This window comes from Lampetra fluviatilis, chromosome 6 (genome assembly GCF_964198595.1).
Source record: "Lampetra fluviatilis chromosome 6, kcLamFluv1.1, whole genome shotgun sequence".
NCBI classification, from domain to species: domain Eukaryota; kingdom Metazoa; phylum Chordata; class Hyperoartia; order Petromyzontiformes; family Petromyzontidae; genus Lampetra; species Lampetra fluviatilis.
In genome coordinates, this window is record NC_136280.1 from 18,419,008 (window position 1) to 18,436,906 (window position 17,899).

Below are 17,899 nucleotides of genomic sequence, written 5' to 3' on the forward strand. Positions count from 1 at the left end.
ATCATTGCCGTGGTGAGGCCTAGTCCCGTGCAGAGCACCCACCCTCGCTTAGAGTGCGCAGCCGGCCGAGGTGTCACCTTGGCAGGCTGGGGGCTGGGCCTTTCCCGCCGGCCGCGCTACAATAATACTATTTAAGCGCTATAATAAGAATATCTAGGGGCTCTATAGTAGTAACAGGACGCATTGGGTGAGGGTGGGGAGAAGAGGACATCACACTGTGAAGAAATAACCTCAGCGTTGTGTGTGCTTTAGTTGCATGTTTAACGTGAATGAAAATTTGTTCCGATCATGTGTGCGTCGCTAGGGGCAACCCCTGTCAGCAGTGCAAAGTGTAATTTTATAAGTACTGTCATACTAATGTGTGCGACTTACCTTGCAGAGTCTGCAGGCGAATAAAAAAGGCCGCACACCTCCGGCGATGGCGCGTCTAACCGTGATGAGCATTGTGCGCATGCGCAGCTTGTTGCGTTGTCGCGCCAAGAGCGGTGAAGGGAAATAAATCATTAATAGTGAAACAAAATAAATAATTATAGGGAAATCGCAATAAAACGCTATTTTAACTAATTTAAAAGTGACGGACGGGAAAAAGAAATAGTGCTTGCCCACCGCGAGGATTACGGCGTTTATGTAAACTCCACCGTTTGAGAGCCAGATCCCTCGCAAGCACGCGTGCGCAGACAGACAGACGGACAGACAGACAGACAAAAAACACATTTTATAGGTAAGATAGCTGGGCTGGGGTATTTATTAATTGTTATCGTTGAGGCACGCATAGGGGTTTTACTCACTTTTTACTCACTTTATTCGCTTTGTTACTGGTTTCGTTTTAAAGGGGGAGTTTACAGCTGGGATGGCTGAGTGCTACGAAGGGGGTCGGGGGGGGGGGGGTGATGTAGTGACATCGCGAATGTCACTGTGTAATGCCGACCCTAGAGAGCGCTGACTGGCAGTGCTGGATGGCACCACGCTCTGCGTGCAGTGCCGACCCCTACAGCATAGGGTGTGAGAGTGCCGGCCATGGGAATGGGGTTACTATGGGCCATGGCATTCTGGTTGACCCCAAAGAACACGTGACCGGTAAAGTCTACACAGGTCCCCAAGTGGGGGCTAGGGGTGGTCACGTGTCAGGGTCGAGATCCTGCTCGAGGATTCTAGAAGGTGGCCGTGGCTAAGGGCGGGACCAGCCATGGCACAGAGGTGAACTACATCATTGAAGTGGCTTGGAGCATCGTTTGTGCTGGAACCTCTCAGAGCGATCTTCACAGTCATCGATTAACAAGATAGACGAGTTCTTGAAAATATTCGTGTAATGTCAATAGTGGGGCTTGCATTGCAAGTGAGTCAACACAGGAGAGTCCCATGACCAGTAAGGTACCTTGGAATCTTCGCCTCACTTGATACAGTAAATCTAGCTGTGACGGTCCCACTTGATGACGGAGACTTGTGTTGCCTCCGAAACGGCGTGATTTATTTTATTTTATTTCTATTATTACTTTTATTAATTGTATTTTTACCTGCGTGACTTTACCGAAAATACCTGGGAGTATGAATCCTTGCAGTCACGAAAGCTTCAAATCTAGAATGGTTTATATATTCCTATGCAAGGTTATGGATGCTTAATTTTTGTCTTTGGTCGCCATGTAGTTATATTGTTTGTCTTCTAATCTATGGATTACTATTTCAAGCTGTGGTCTCTGTGTAAGTTTATGGGTCTTTCTGTGTTGCATCTCTAAGTACATTGTCTTAAATCTAAAATCTACTTATTGAGTTATCTGCTCAATGTCAGGTCCATTGTTCAAGATCTCTCCATCCCAGCTCAATCCACTCCCCCTCTTCTCCTGAATGCTTCTAAGCTGCAGCAAGGGAAGTGCAGTCTCGGTGGCTTCCCCTTGCTGAGCAGTTTGCTCGTTGTGACACCATGGCATGACGCAGCTCTACGTCATGCCCTTGAAGCGTATTTAACCATATCCATCTATGTAAGAACCAGAACTGAATTAAGAGGCGACCTTCCATCCCGCGTACCACTGGCATGCACCTGCATTGCCTGCAGTTGTAACTGAGTGCAGTTTTACAATGAAGGCCCATACCACGTTTTCTACCCGGTTTATATTAGAGATGGCCCAAATGAGGGCCCACAACCTCACACCACCTGATCCCCAGCATGTAGGCTGTGCATTGATGTGGCACTCCTCTGAATTAACACGAATTGTCTACAAATGTATTAAATATCTGTCTTTATCTCCAATTATTGTGAGGATAAATATGGATAAGAGAAGTCACCCATGGTGCTCCCACGAAGTGGTACTTACTTTATAATCTCCAGAGGGATGATTGATAATACTTAAGTTGTTGTCGAGTCAACTCCTATTCTTAGGTTTTTTCGGTATTCAGATTCCAAAGAACACAGGATGAGATGTTATTATCCTTTGTGCAAGCACTTCCAAGAGTTCATGAACAGTGAGCCTGGTGAAATTTGGGGAGCGCATCGTCAGTAGTGACCCTTTGGTTCCTAGGGTGTTTCGGCCTTTCATACTATACACCCTCCCCAAAGGCGGCCAGCGACAGGGTGATCAATCCTACGCTTGCGTCCCATTCCCAATTAGTCATAGGAGTTGCCTTGTTGTTGGTAGCCAACATCCCATGGGACTATGCATGGCAGGGGCGTCCTCCTCCCTGAGTCAAGCATTGTTGACTGCATACCTCCTGGCCCTCTCACTTTGGGGCCCAGCTGGGGTCTTTCCTCTTCATCCAGAGCCACTGACTGCTGCCTTCTGCCGCCTCCGATACAGCTTTGATTGCCGAACGCTGGCTCTGGCCCTTAATTCCCAGGTCTCTAAGCAGTCTGGTTGTAGATGTTGCCACAAAACCTCTGCAGCCCACCTCCACTGGTCGGACTTCTGTGTTCCAGCCATGATGCCGTGCTTCGGCAGCTAGTTCGGCATAGCGCAGATGTTTTCGCTCATAAGCCTCATCTACTGAGTCCTCCCAGGGTACTGTGAGCTCAATGATGAAGACCTTCTTGAGCGAACGGTACCAGAGCACCATGTCAGGTCTTAGGGTGGTGGTTGCGATCTCCGGAGGAAACACAAGTTGCCGGCCAATGTCAGCTAGCATTTTCCAGTCGCGGGCCAAGCGCAGCTAGTCTCGCTCTATTGGTGTAGAGCCGCTCTTCGGTGGTTTAGCCCCTTCGCGGACAAAGGTCGTCCGTAAGGGGTGTGATGCTGCTGGGGGTGGTAGGGAGTTGGTGGCAGCTCGCTTGTCCTCCAGGGCGGACGCAAGGTTTTTAAGGACTTGGTTGTGACGCCAAGTGTAGCGTCCTTGGGTGAGGCTTGTTTTACACCCTGTGAGAATGTGCCTGAGGTTGGCTGGCATGGAACAGAGGGCACAGTCCGGATCTTCACCATACCATTGGTGAAGATTAACTGGTGTTGGAAGGATGTCATATGTTGCTCTGATGGAAAAGCTCAACCGCCTCGCTTCCATGGCCCACAGATCCTTCCAGCTGATCTTCCTCTTCTCCACACTGTCCCATCGAGTCCACTGTCCTTGTTTGGCAAGAGAGACTGCCTTGGCCCACCTTGCAGCCTCCTCCTGATGGCGTACTTCCTGCACTACCATCTTCCGCCGCTCTGGTGCAGTGGCCTTACTCCAAGCAGCACGGCTAGTTAGCCCAAGGCCTCCTCTCCCTTGCTGAACATGACCCACAATGTCAGCATGTCTGAGGGCTGCTGTTGCCTCCTGGACTGCTTTTCCTGGCCTCCATTTGCGCCCAGTTGCCAAGGTCGGCGCGTTGTTGCAAACCACTGGGTCTCGAGATTCATTCAGTGTCATCTGGAGCCTGGTTTTTGCACACTTGAATTCCTCGGTTAGACTGGCGAGGGGCAGCTTGAGGACACCATCTCCATAGAGGCCTATGGTGGTAAGGCATCGTGGAACTCCGAGCCACTTCTTTAAGTAGCTCGTGGCTCCTCTTTCCATCTTCTCCACTGTTGAGATTGGAACCTCATACACTGCTAGGGGCCACAACACCCGGGGTAGGAGACCAAACTGCAGACACCAGGCCTTTAACTTTCCAGGTAGCTGGGTGTTGTCGATGGACTGTAGGCTACTACTGATGTCTTTGCGCAGCTGTTGCACCTGGTCTTTGTCCTTCAGGCTTGCATCATACCACCTTCCAAGGCTTTTTACCGGCTGCTCAGACACTGTTGGGATTTGGTCATCTCCGATGAAGAATTTCAGGTCACAGAGTACTCCCTTCACAATCGAGATGCTGCGTGACTTGGATGGTTTAATCTTCATACGGGCCCAGCTGATGTTCTCCTCGAGTTTTCTGAGCAGTCTCCTGGTGCATGGGACAGTGGTGGTCAATGTTGTAATGTCGTCCATGTAGGCTCTGAGTGGAGGGAGGCGAAAACCAGAGTCGACTCGCTGTCCACCAGCAACCCATTTTGAGGATCTGATGATAACCTCCATTGCCATTATGAATGCCAATGGAGAAATGGTACATCCCGCCATTATACCTACATTCAGGCATTGCCATGAGGTGGTGAACTCTGAGGTGGTGAAGCAGAACTGCAGATCCTGAAAGTACGACTTCACCAGGGTTGTGATGGTGTCCGGTATGTGGAAAAATCTGAAGGCAGACCACAGGAGTTCATGGGGCACAGAGCCAAATGCATTGGCGAGGTCGAGGAAGACTACATGGAGGTCCCTTTTCTCCACCTTGGCCATTTGGATCTGGTGCCAGATCATGCTGGAATGATCCAAGCAGCCAGAGAACCCTGATATTCCTGCCTTCTGTACAGATGTATCGACGTACGCATTCCTTTGCAGGTACTCGGCCATCCTCTGGGCAATGATCCTAAAGAAGATTTTACCCTCGACATTCAGTAAGGAGATTGGGCGGAATTGGCTGATGTTCACTGCATCCTTCTCCTTAGGGATCAGGACCCCGCCTGCCCTACGCCACACTTTGGGTATTATCTTCTTTTGCCAAGCTGTTCTCATAAGCCTCCAGAGGAACCTCAGGACGTCTGGTGCGTTCTTATACACTTTGTACGGGACTCCATTTGGCCCCGGGGCTGATGCTGTTCTTGCCCTTCGAACTGTGTTTTCCACCTCTTTCCATGTCGGAGGGCTGGTCTCAATATGATGTTCCGGGGGTTCAATGGGTGGGATATCTGATGGGATGGCCAGATGTTCATGTCGCTTTGAGTCAAAGTTTGTTGTTCTCAGGTGCTCTTCTAGGTCTTTCTTTGTTGTTTTTAGAACTCCACTTTTTTCCTTCGTGAAGAGACTTTTAAGGAACTTGAAGGGATCTTTATAGAATCGAGTTCTAGTTTGTTCTTTCTTCCTTCTGCGCTTCCGTAGGTTCTCTGCTCTACGGAGGGATGCCAACCGGGTTTTGATGTCAGCCTGAAGTGCCTCTATGCCCTCCTTTTCCACTTCCGAGGCTTTCTTCCACTGTTTCTTAAGCTGTCTCCTTTCTTGAACGAGGCGCTTGATTTCTTGTTGCCTCCTGGAAACTGGTGGGGTTGGAACCTTTCTCCCGCCTTTTGCCTCTTGCACTCCAAAGCTTTCTGCCCCGTACTCATAGATGATGTCCCCCATCCTCTCCAACTTCTTCTCCACTGTGCCTCGAAGTTTCTCGAGGGTCAAGGTAAGGTCAGTATTCACTGTTTCCCACAACTTCTTGTCACTGGCGCCAGGCCACTTCACATACGGTCTGTGCCCTGGTAGTCTCCTCTCGATTGCAGGTCTCGGAGGCTGGGTGAGTTCCACTCCTGTTGTTGGTTCCACCTCAGTTGTTACTTCGGTGCTTGAGTTTACGTCCTCCATGACAGTGGTACTGATGCACTGCAAACTATGGTTTGCGTCCAGTTGCTGTGCTTCATTCGACTGATTTGATCGCTTTCGCAGAAAGTAATCAATGCGAGGCCTCTGTCTCTCTTTACCCAACACCCCTTCTTCCCCTGGTGGATCCTCAACCCATGGTGTGATGTAACTTTCCTCCAACCACAGACACATACCTGCATCTGTTTGTGGCCTGCTGTTGCAGCGGAACTTGTGACAGTTGCTGTGGTGTTCTCTTGTGCTGTGCTCTCATTACTCGTAGTCGTTTCCGGTCCAGTCGTTACCATGTTGTCAGTCGATGAGTCATCTTCCGCCCCCGCTCTCGCAGACTCTAGGGGTATTCTCGTATGTTGACTTTCTGTAGCTAAATCGGGTGTTTCCAACATACTGCGAAGCATGGGAAACTACAGAAATGGGAAGCTAACCCATGACTGTCCCAGTGGGGTCTATTCCCTCCTGTCAGCCGTCTCTCCGTGCCGCCACAAGGACTTTCCCCTGTTGTCAGCTGATCTTTCTCAGCAGTCACTGGACAAGTCCAGATATTCAGATTCCAAAGAACACAGGATGAGATGTTACTATCCTTTGTGCAAGCACTTCCAAGAGTTCATGAACAGTGAGCCTGGTGAAATTTGGGGAGCGCATCGTCAGTAGTGACCCTTTGGTTCCTAGGGTGTTTCGGCCTTTCATACTATACACCCTCCCCAAAGGCGGCCAGCGACAGGGTGATCAATCCTACGCTTGCGTCCCATTCCCAATTAGTCATAGGAGTTGCCTTGTTGTTGGTAGCCAACATCCCATGGGACTATGCATGGCAGGGGCGTCCTCCTCCCTGAGTCAAGCATTGTTGACTGCATACCTCCTGGCCCTCTCACTTTGGGGCCCAGCTGGGGTCTTTCCTCTTCATCCAGAGCCACTGACTGCTGCCTTCTGCCGCCTCCGATACAGCTTTGATTGCCGAACGCTGGCTCTGGCCCTTAATTCCCAGGTCTCTAAGCAGTCTGGTTGTAGATGTTGCCACAAAACCTCTGCAGCCCACCTCCACTGGTCGGACTTCTGTGTTCCAGCCATGATGTCGTGCTTCGGCAGCTAGATCGGCATAGCGCAGATGTTTTCGCTCATAAGCCTCATCTACTGGTAAAAAATTCAACTTCAAATTAATAGAAGTAAAATAAAAAATAAAATAAAAATCACGACGTTTCGGAGGCAACACAAGCTTCCGTCTTCAGGTGGAACCGTCACAGCACGATAGCTGTATCAAGTAAGTTATTTTACTTTTATTAATTTTGAATAAAATTTTTATTTACAAGACTTTACAGAAAAAACCTAAGAATATTAATCCTTGCAGTCACGAAAGCTTCAAATCTAGTCAACTCCTGTTGGTAATTGCAGTTGAGACCTTAATATTGAGTCTGTAGCTCTGATCACAGCAACAGCAATGAGGATAATTGAATAAATTACATTTCTGATCACAGGTAAAGAGTTGCTGCAAGAGAACTCTTGCATCTCTGGGATCGTGAGATCTGCGCTCCAGCCACCTAATGAAATATGCATGTGAGTGTATGTGCATGTTTACTACACATCTGCGCCAGTTTGAAACGTTCAGGCTGGCCTGCCTACGAGCCATCCTGGGTTCAACCAGGTTAAACACCACGCTGTATTTCTATAATTCATTAATTTGGAAATTTGTGGGTTAACGCAAGTATTTAAAAAAAACATTCCTTAGTTAAAGAAGCATGTTTGTCATGTATTGGAAGGAATTGGTTCCTGAAAAATATCCAAGATGTGTCAAGTGAGTGTGTGTGTGCGTACACCCCGTGTGTGTGTGCGTACACCCCGTGTGTGTGTGCATAAAACCCGTGTGTGTGTGCGTACAACCCGTGTGTGTGCGTACACCGTGTGTGTGCGTACAACCCGTGTGTGTGCATACACCGTGTGTGTGCGTCACCGTGTGTGTGCGTACAACCCGTGTGTGTGCGTACACCGTGTGTGTGCGTACACCCCCTGTGTGTGTGCGTACACCCCGTGTGTGTGTGTACACCCGTGTGTGTGCGTCACCGTGTGTGTGCTTACAACCCGTGTGTGTGCGTACACCGTGTGTGTGCGTACACCCCCTGTGTGTGTGCGTACACCCCGTGTGTGTGCGTACCCCGTGTGTGTGCGTACACCGTGTGTGTGCGTCACCGTGTGTGTGCGTACAACCCGTGTGTGTGCGTATACCGTGTGTGTGCGTACACCCCCTGTGTGTGTGCGTACACCCCGTGTGTGTGTGTGCGTACAACCCGTGTGTGTGCGTACACCGTGTGTGCTTGTACACCGTGTGTGTGCATCACCGTGTGTGCGTCCGTACAAACCGTTTGTGTACAAACCGTGTGCGTACACCCAGTGTGTGTGTGTGTGTACACCCTGTATGTGTGTGCGTACACCCCATGTGTGTGCACCCTTTGTGTGTGTGTGTGCGTACACCCTGTGTGTGTGCGTGTGTATATATCGTGTGTATGTGTGTACACCATGTGTGTGTGCGTACACCGTGTGTGTGCATACACCCCGTGTGTGTGTGCATATGTTGTGGATTCAACTGAGTCGCAGACGTACTTCTTGGAGGCAACACATTTATTAACACCAACACATAACACAAAGGGATTACTGCCCCTTTACCAGATAACCTATGGTGGTGGACCACCAGGCTGACTACGCTAGTTACTGGGAGTAGCTACAACGGACAGGACCCTAGCTTGGGTCCTCGTCCACGTGTTGGTGACTTCTTCTCGGACGTAGAACGTAGATCTTCAGATGACGACAGCTGAACCCCGGTCCCTGTGCGGACCCGGTTTATATGCTGCTGGGTCGTGGCTGGCCCCGCCCTTGGCCACAACCACCTTCGAGAAACCGCTTGTCGTTTCTCGACCCTTCCCATAGGATCTACCCTGACACGTGACCACCCCCAAGCCCCCACATGGAGCCCTTGTATAGATCTTACTGGTCACGTGCCTTCCAGGGTCAGCCAGAGTGTCATGGCCTAGGTTAACCTCATCCCATGGCTGACACTCCCACACTCCCTCCTGTAGGAGTCAGCACTACACACCACGCGTGGTGCCACTGCGCAATTCCAGCGCTCACTGAGCCCCCCCCCCCTAGGGCTGGTACTACACCCACCTAAGGGGTGTCCGCGATGACAATGCGTTGCACGCCGTGCTTCGCTAGAGCCGGCATTACAGTGACATACACGATGTCGCTACACATACACCACGTGTGTGTGTCTGCGTACACCCCGTGTGTGTTTGTGTACACCCCGTGTGTGTGTGTCTGTGTATACCCCGTGTATGTGTACACTCCTGTGTGTGTGTACGCCCCGTGTGTGTGGGTACATACACCCTGTGTATGTGTGCGTGTGTGCGCGTACACCCCGTGCGTGTGTGCACACACCCCATGTGTGTATGCGTGCGTACACCCGGTGTGTGTGTGTGTGCGTACACCCCGTGTGTGTATGCGTGCGTACACCCTGTGTGTGTATACGTGCGTACACCCCGTGTGTGTACGCACGCATACACGCCGTGTCTGTGTGTGTATGCGCATACACCCCGTGTGTGTTTGTGCGCGTGCACCCTGTGTGTGTGCGCGCATGCACCCTGTGTTTGTGTGTGTGCGCGTGCACCCCGTGTGTGTGTATGTGTGTTTTTGCGATCGGGATAGAGTCATCTTGTTGTGTGACTTCAATGCCCGAGTTGGTCATGATGCTGGCACCTGGTCTAGAGTGATTGGAAGGCATGGGCCAGATCAGCTCAATAACAACGGTAGGAGGCTGCTAGATTTTTGTGCAGCCCATGGGCTTGTAATTACCAACACGCTGTCACAGCATCGGCGCATCCACACAACATCATGGATGCATGCCGGGTCCGAGCAAGAACATCTGGTGGACTACATAGTGACGGATCAGTGGATGCGAGCCCATGACCTTGACACCAGGACCTACCGTGGAGCTGATCTTCCCTCTGACCATCGACTAGTCATCTGTAAGATGCGCCTGCCATTCTTCCACTCCGGTGGTGGGTGTACACCCAGGACCCCGTTCCAACCTAAGGTGGCCTGGTCTCAGCTGATGAAAGTTGCAAGCAAGAATTTCATCATCACTTGCGGCTGGGGTTGGCATCATCCCCCACACCTCCTGATGTCGAGGGTAAATGGGTGAGGTTTAGGTCTGTGACTCAGGCAGCTGCAATGGCTGCTTTGGGTACGTGGTCCAAACCTCCCCAGAGACCCTGGCTGACAGAGGAGGTGTTCAGGATGGTTGAGAAAAAGTGGTAGGTCCACTCTAATTGTTTACAGCATCCCACGTCAGAGAATGAGGAGGCTTACTGCAGCCTTCGCTCGGAGGTTCGGAGAGCCGTGTTGCTGAGGAGATGAAGTCTGCCTCAGTGGCCCGCGATCACAAATCCCTATTTAACTCCATCAAAAAAGTAACCTGCAGCACCACACTTATTACCATCATTAGGGGAAAAACCGGTGATCCAATCTCCGACCCCAGGAACAGGTTTGCAGATTTGCTGAACATTTCGGTGAGGTCCTGGGGGAGGGGAAATCCCTCAGCCAGGAAAACATCGTGGCACAAAGTGGGGATGATCCTGCTAAGGTTGCGGTGCCTCAAATATTGGAAGAAGAAGTCACCCCCTGTGAGTGGCTGGCTGAGGTGCCATCTGTTGAGAAAGTACTGAAGGCGATCCGGAGTCTGAGACCAGGAAAGGCACCGGGCAGAGATGTTCTCCCAAGCGAAATGCTGAGGGAGGGTGGCGTTTGTGCACAGACTGCCCTACATGACAGCATAACAACAGTCTTGACCACTGGACGGGTTCCGCAGGATTGGAAGGATGCCGTGGTGGTCCCCCTCTTTAAGAAGGGGGACCGCGCAGACTGTAACAACTACAGGGGCATTTCACTACTCAGTGTGCCGGGATAGGTCCTGGCAAGGATTTATCAACATCGCCTTGCTAGGCACGCTGAGGAGAGGCTTGCGGAGCCCCAATGCAGTTTCAGGAAAGGGTGGTCCTACACAGATGCCATATTTTCTGGCCATCTGCTACAGCAGAGGTGTAGGGAATTCCAACAAGACCTACATCTCTGCTTTATTGACCTGTTCAAGGCCTATGATACCATCAGTAGGCCCGGGCTGTGGGTTGTTCTTCGTGCTTTCAGAGTCCCTGACCCTCTGCTGTGTGCGCGTACACCCCGTGTGTGCGCGCATACACCCCGTGTGTGCGCACGTACTCCCCGTATGTGTGTGTGCGCGTACACCCCGTATGTGGGCTCGTACAGCCCGTGTGTGCACGCGTGCACCCCGTGTGTGTGTGTGCGCGTACAGCCCGTGTGTGTGTGTGTGCGCGTGTACAACCCGTGTGTGTGTGCGTGTACAGCCCGCGTATGTGTTTGTGCTCATACAGCCCGCGTGTGTGTGTGTAGGTGCACACGTACAACCGGTGTGTGTGTGTGCATGCACCCACGTATGTGTGTGCGTACACCCCATGTGTGTGCACGAGGTCACCCCCCGTGTGTGCGCGTACACCCCGCGTGTCTGTGCGCGCATACACCCAGTGTCTGTGTGTGTGCACCCCGTGTGTGTATGCATGCGTATACCCCGTGTGTGTATGCGTGGGTACACCCCGTGTGTGTTTGCGCGCACATACACCCCGTGTGTGTGTGTTTGTGCGTACACCCCGTGTGTGTGTGTTTGTGCATACACCCCGTATGTGTGTGTCCGTACACCCCGTGTGTGTGTGCATACACCCTGCGTGTTTGTGCGTACACCCCGTGTGTGTGCGCGCGTGTAGACTCCGTGTATGCGCAGTACTCCCCGTATGTGTGTGTGTATACGTACAGCCCGTGTGTGTGTGCGCGCATACAGCCCGTGTGTGCTCGCTTACATCCCGTGTGTGCACGCGTATATGTAGTGTAGTAACTCGGCGGGAGACGACTTCACGGGTAACACACTCTTTATTTTACCAAACTCGTTCACAGGTGACTAACACCTACTTTGTATCTCGGGTGACAACACCCACTTAGTATCTCGGGTGACAAACACCCACTTAGTATCTCGGGTGACTAACACCCACTTAGTATCTCGGGTGACAAACACCCACTTAGCTATTCTGGCGACTAACGCCCACTGAGCTATTCTGGCGACTAACGCCCACTGAGCTATTCGGGTGACAAACACCCTCTTAGCTACCCTGGCGACTAACGCCCTCTTAGCTACCCTGGCGACTAACGCCCACTGAGCTATTCTGGCGACTAACGCCCACTGAGCTATTCGGGTGACAAACACCCTCTTAGCTACCCTGGCGACTAACGCCCTCTTAGCTACCCTGGCGACTAACGCCCACTGAGCTATTCGGGACACTCCCTGCCCGGGGTGTCCGTCTTGACTGTGGGTCCCCAGCCCGACCCACGTGGGCGTCGGACCCCGGGTCCCACAGTCTCGCCTCCGAGCCACACAGGGCCCCGGTCCCCACAAGGACGGCGGGACTAGGGGTCTCGGGGCACTAGGTCTTCAGCTCCGTCTTCTGGTCTTCAACTGGGTAACTCTCGCCGAGTGCTCTCGCGCGTCCCCCTTTATACCCCACCTGCGGACGTCGCTGCGAGCACCCATCTTATTCGACCAATCACTGGGCGCTGGCTACGATCCTGTTTTCCCACATCTCAGCGTGCCTCACCACCCACGCCGCGCCGCCCCGTCATCTGTCACTCCCGGCGCGCGCGTCCACACCACGCCCACAACGCGTGCCCAACCCCGCACCCCGCGCCGCCCCGTGATCCATCACTGTCACAGTCGGCGCACGTCAACACCACCACTACATATACACTGTGTGTCTGTGTGCGCGTAAAGCCCGTGTGTGTTTGTGTGCGCGTGTACAACCCATGTGTGTGTTTGCATGTGCGGCCTGCGTGTGTGTTTGTTCTCATACAGCCTGTGTGTGTGTTTGTTTGTGCACGTACACCCCTTGTGCGCCGTCCATGCAGCTGCATGAGAAACTATCCTGAACCTAGCACGAGGAGGAACAAAGACCGAATGGGTCGCTCGCTGCTGCTGTTCTTCTTGATGCTCGTTTTGTAATGTACGCGGGAACGTGGCTGAAAATTCTGCTTCTGTAAAAATTCCACAAAAATCATGTTAAGTGGAGCGTGTTAATCGAGCTCTGTCCCCTACTTGTAAGTCGTTTGAAAACGGATTCGTGTTCATAAGGGACTATCTGTACGTGTGTGTGTCAACGGTAATGGTAATTGATTGTTTTTGATAGGGAGCCGTTTGTGCCCATGTCTCTACAAGCAGAAAACATGTAAGTGACTCACACCGCATCTCATCTTACACATTATAAAGGACAGCCCCAGTGGCAGCTGACCCTGTGCACAATAAGATGACTCAGCTCCTGGCCTGAAAGTGGTCATTGTTCTACCAGTGCGTGTGGTGGTTACTCTGTAATCCCAACGGAGTAACTCTTATGGATTGTATCGAATTTGGCAAATTTCAACCGTGACATGAAACATGCAATGGCCAGCACTTTACAAACAGCATCAGGTGATATTTAACATCCACTGTGAAGCACATGGCAGGTATTTTAAGTGTAACACACCCACAGTAATAACCAGGCGGCCTGCAGTATTCCAACCGTGAATTCCCCACTAAGCGGTGAATGCACTACTGCTGAACCGCGACAATGCCCCCAATACTGTGTGTCTACACCCCATGTGTGCGTACACCCCGCGTGTATCTACACCCCGTGTGCGTGTGTGCACCACGTGTGTGCCATCTTTGTTTAAAAAGCAGCTGCATTAGCCAATGGCCTGAATATCACCCAGTCCCTTTTGGCATCAGCAGGAGATGGGACAGATGCCATTCCCAGCCATTGTCCATTAACTCTGCATATGATTCACGGTTGTGGATAGACCGGTCTCTCCTTGGATGTCACCACCATGCTGCTGGTTTACTTACTCGTTTCAATTAATTCCCCAAATTTCCACAAATTACACCGATGTGCGATTTCGCATTTGTTTTGTACTTGCTCACTGCCCCACTCAGCCATGAAGATTTACAGATTGTGTTTAAACTGATTTCTTTAGAACAGCTTTGTTGTCCATCCCCCCACCTCCAATTAGAATGTTTGGCTGCGTATGGTGCAAAATCAATTCTATATACATCCATACTTTGGTGTGTGTATGTGGTTAAGTCTCAAGATCCAGCGTGTAGCCTCGAACAGAAAGTTGGTGCAAGTGCTCTTAAAAAGAACCTATGAAGGCTGCACGGCACACGAGGGGTGTTGAGTTCGTTCAGTTAATTTTGAAGTACCCAGTGAGCTAAGAAGCTTTTCGGTCAGTTTTCAGAGAAAATGTAATGAATATCATTATGTAACACAATTTTTGTTCCTGGGTAGTAAGTGTTATTTCATAATTTCTTATGCCTAAAAAGTATAGAAAATGGCTATTATTCACCACAAACTTTGTTTTTGTGACCAGGACAGTGATAATTTGAAGTGTACCTATTTTCAATGAGAAAACGGGCGAATTTGTGTGTTTTCAGGCACATAAAGTCAGAAAAAATAAACATATGAATCAAAATTAACATATATTTATACTAAAGTAATACAAATTTTACTACAAAAGATTTAGAAGTGAGATTTACGATTATACTGTAAATCACTTTCACAAATCAGCCCCCAAATGTAGTCTCCCATCATGTTCTCGTTATACTGTCTTTGGTAGCGGCGTTCAAAGTCCAGTATATCCTGGTGGAAGTGCTCGCCTTGCTCCTCCGAGTACGCTTCCCATGTTCTCCTTGAATTTATCAAGATGAGCATCAAGGATATGGACTTTGAGGGACATCCTACAGCCCATTGTGCCGTAAATCTTCACCAGAGACTCAACCAGCTCCACATAGTTTTTGACCTCATGATTGAGCAGGAAGCCTCGAATGACTGCGACAAAGCTGTGCCAAGCTGCTTTCTTCTTCCTAGTGAGCTTCTTGGGGAATTCATTGCACTCCAGATCTTCTTTATCTGTGGTCCGACAAAGACACCGGCTTTGACCTTTGCCTCAGACAGCTTAGGGAAGAAGTCTTGAAGGTACTTGAAGGCTGCCGACTCCTTATCTACAGCTCTGACAAATTGTTTCCTAAGGCCCATTTTGATTTGAAGTGGTGGCATCGGCACCTTCCGGGGGTCCACCAGTGGCTCCCACTTGACATTGTTCCTCTCCATAGAGAACTTGGTCCGCTGTAGCCAGTCCTCCCTGTGGTAATGCGCATTGGTGTACCTGCTGTCCCAAAGGCAAAGATAGCAGGGAAACTTGGTAAAACCGCCTTGGAGACCCATCAGGAATGCCACCATTTTGAAGTATTCGCTGACCTCTCAGCTGTACTCATCATAATTAAAGGCGTCCAGCAAGGTCTTGATGCTGTTGTAATCCTCTTTGAGGTGCACCGAGTGAGTCAGGAGGGGAGACTGGTACTTGTTACCATTAATGGGGCAGCACAGCTTTGAGGCACCTGGATGAGCTGTCAAGGAAGAGGCGCCACTCATTCTGGTTACAGGCGATTTCGATTGCCTCGAACAGACTGGTCACATTGTGGCAGAAGCAGAGCCTATTTTGACAGGTGAAGAAGCTGGAAAAAGATTGGCGACGCTTCCTCTGATCTGCGACTAGCACACTTGCATTCAATAAGTTCCACTACTTGAGCCTAGACGTCAAAAGCTTGGCATTGGACTTGGTGAGACCAAGATCTCTGATCAAGTTGTTGAGGTCTTTTTGGTTGGGGTAGTATGGGTTTCTCTCCTCAGCTCCATCTCTGAAATTGTCATCTGGATTTACAACGTCTTCCTCGCTCTCTGAATTGCTGCTCTCTTTTAAAGCTCTCTCTCCGGAGGAGTGGGTACGGGGAGCTCATGGCAGTATGACACCAGGGCAATGGATGAAGGACGGTCCGGATACGTGATAGCAGGAGCATTCTTGCCAGTCCGACGTTTGGAAGGGTCCACCATGCAGAAGTAGCAGTTGCTTGAGTGGTCAGTGGGTTCCCGCCAAATTCTTGGGATAGCGAACTTCATGGCTCTCTTTTCCCTCTGTACCATCCTACAAACATACATTTATTTTACCCATGACTAAAGTGTAACGTTGAAAATTGTAAAACATTCTAAAATTAAAAACTTTTACAATTTTTTTTATTTTTTACAAATTTCATAACATAAAATTCCGAGCAACAATTGTCCATCTTACCTTCCAGAGTTTTTTTGCATTGCGCGCACGTGAAATGAGGTGCCCAGGGTTTGTCTTAATCCCCCACAGGCATGCCGAAATATGCCTTGTAGGCCTCACACATCTTAGCAGATGCTTCCACTGAGTACTTTTTCGCTCTTGTCTTGATACATTGGCCGCAGTTTTAGCAAAATGCGTCTGTTGGATGCTTGCAGCCTCTTGATGCCATCTCAGAAAAATGCAGATATGTATCCACTTAGCAGCTGGAACTAAACTGAACTGGTGGATTTAAGGCCCCCGTATTTATACTACTATTTATATTACTGGAAAGTTCTAGACTGTTCTAGAAGTTACTCCAAGTTTACTTTGGACTGAATCTATCAGGAATATCCTGGAAAATAGGTACATTTCTCAATAACACCGTCCTGGTCACAAAAGCAAAACAGAATGACAATAACAGACACCATTTTCAAACACAACGATGCTCATAAGTGGACTTGGTACCAGAGCACCTTGGGCCGAAGTTGTATCATCGGACTTAAGGCAGTATATTCTGGATACTCGCGTGAATAGAGGGGCAGAGTTCTCAACTGATCATGAAGCCATCCAGATATATAAACATAGACATACCTTCAACCGAGAAGATGGATACAAATTGAGCAATCATTGGAAGCATGTTATTAACCAGGTAAAACCATAACTGTTTATGGTTGTTCCATCATATCTCCCGGGTATTAGTCTATTTTTCCGAGTTAATTTCCCCCCCGCAAACCCAGCGTTCGCAGCCTCCCACTTACAGCCCCGCCCACTTCCCCCCCCCCAGCTTCACATCCTCTCTCTCCCTAACGCTCACGCAGCGCCCCCCCCCCCACATCCCCCTACCCCACACCCCCACTCTCTCTCTCTCCCCTCTTGCTCCCCCCCTTTCTTACCTATATAACCTCTTGCCACGGCAGCTCTATCGCCTACTGCATTGGCATTGTTGCTGCATTGGCACTCGTGCACTGCCATGCTCCTGGTGCTGTTGATACATGTGGGCTACGCCCATCCCCAAACCTTAATAAACAGTTTGCCTTTAGAGGCTGACTCCTTTGCCTGATGACGACCGCTTGTGTTGCGATCGAAACATTGTGATTTTTTTATTTCTAACTACGTGACTTTACTGAAAGAACCAAAGAGTATGGATTCCTGCAGTCACGAAAGCTTCAAATCAAGTTTGTGGGGAATAATAACCATTTTCAATACTTTTGAGGCATAAGCAATTAGAAAATAACACTTACTATCCAGGATCAAACAAAGATTGTTACACAGTGTAATACAAACAATCTGGTAATTTCAAATATAATATTTATCTTTTAAAAGTTTTAGCCAATTAAGGAATTGCAAGCCTTCTCGGTCGGGGGTGGTCTCTCTCCTATTCCGGAGTAAACCCTGGTGAGAGGCCCTGGGCAGGTGTAGGGATACTCACAAGCCCCCGCCTGGGTGCTGTTCAGTTGTAGTTTGTCCCAGTGGATGAGAGGGTTGCCTCCATGAGACTTCCGGTCTCAGAAAGGAAAACTATTGACTGTTGCCTGTGCTTATGCACCAAACAGCAGTTCAGAGTATTCGGCCTTCTTGGAGACGGTAGGTGCAGTGGTCGATGGAGTGCCGTCTATCGACTCAATAGTCTTACTAAGCAAATGCAATGCTAACGTGGGAAATAATGTAGATACTTGGAGAGGCGTGATGGAAGGAATGGCTGCCCTGATTTGAACCCGAATGGTGATATGTGATTGGAATTCTGTGCTAGTCACAGAATGTCAATAACAGACAC

The 17,899-nt window shown here is 49.9% G+C and overlaps 1 protein-coding gene across 11 annotated transcripts in view; it reads left to right on the plus strand.

The window, feature by feature from the left end:
- Positions 1-17,899, plus strand: part of LOC144933218 (uncharacterized) — a 247,768-nt gene that overhangs the window by 137,809 nt on the left and 92,060 nt on the right. For 9 of the 11 annotated variants that reach the window (XM_078857879.1, XM_078857885.1, XM_078857884.1 and 6 more), the window contains 2 exons: positions 7,326-7,404; positions 13,140-13,178. In XM_078857879.1, coding sequence (XP_078714005.1) covers positions 7,326-7,404; positions 13,140-13,178 — 118 coding nt within the window. The remainder of the gene's footprint in view (positions 1-7,325; positions 7,405-13,139; positions 13,179-17,899) is intronic. The other 2 variants (XM_078857888.1, XM_078857889.1) reach the window with 1 other exon arrangement.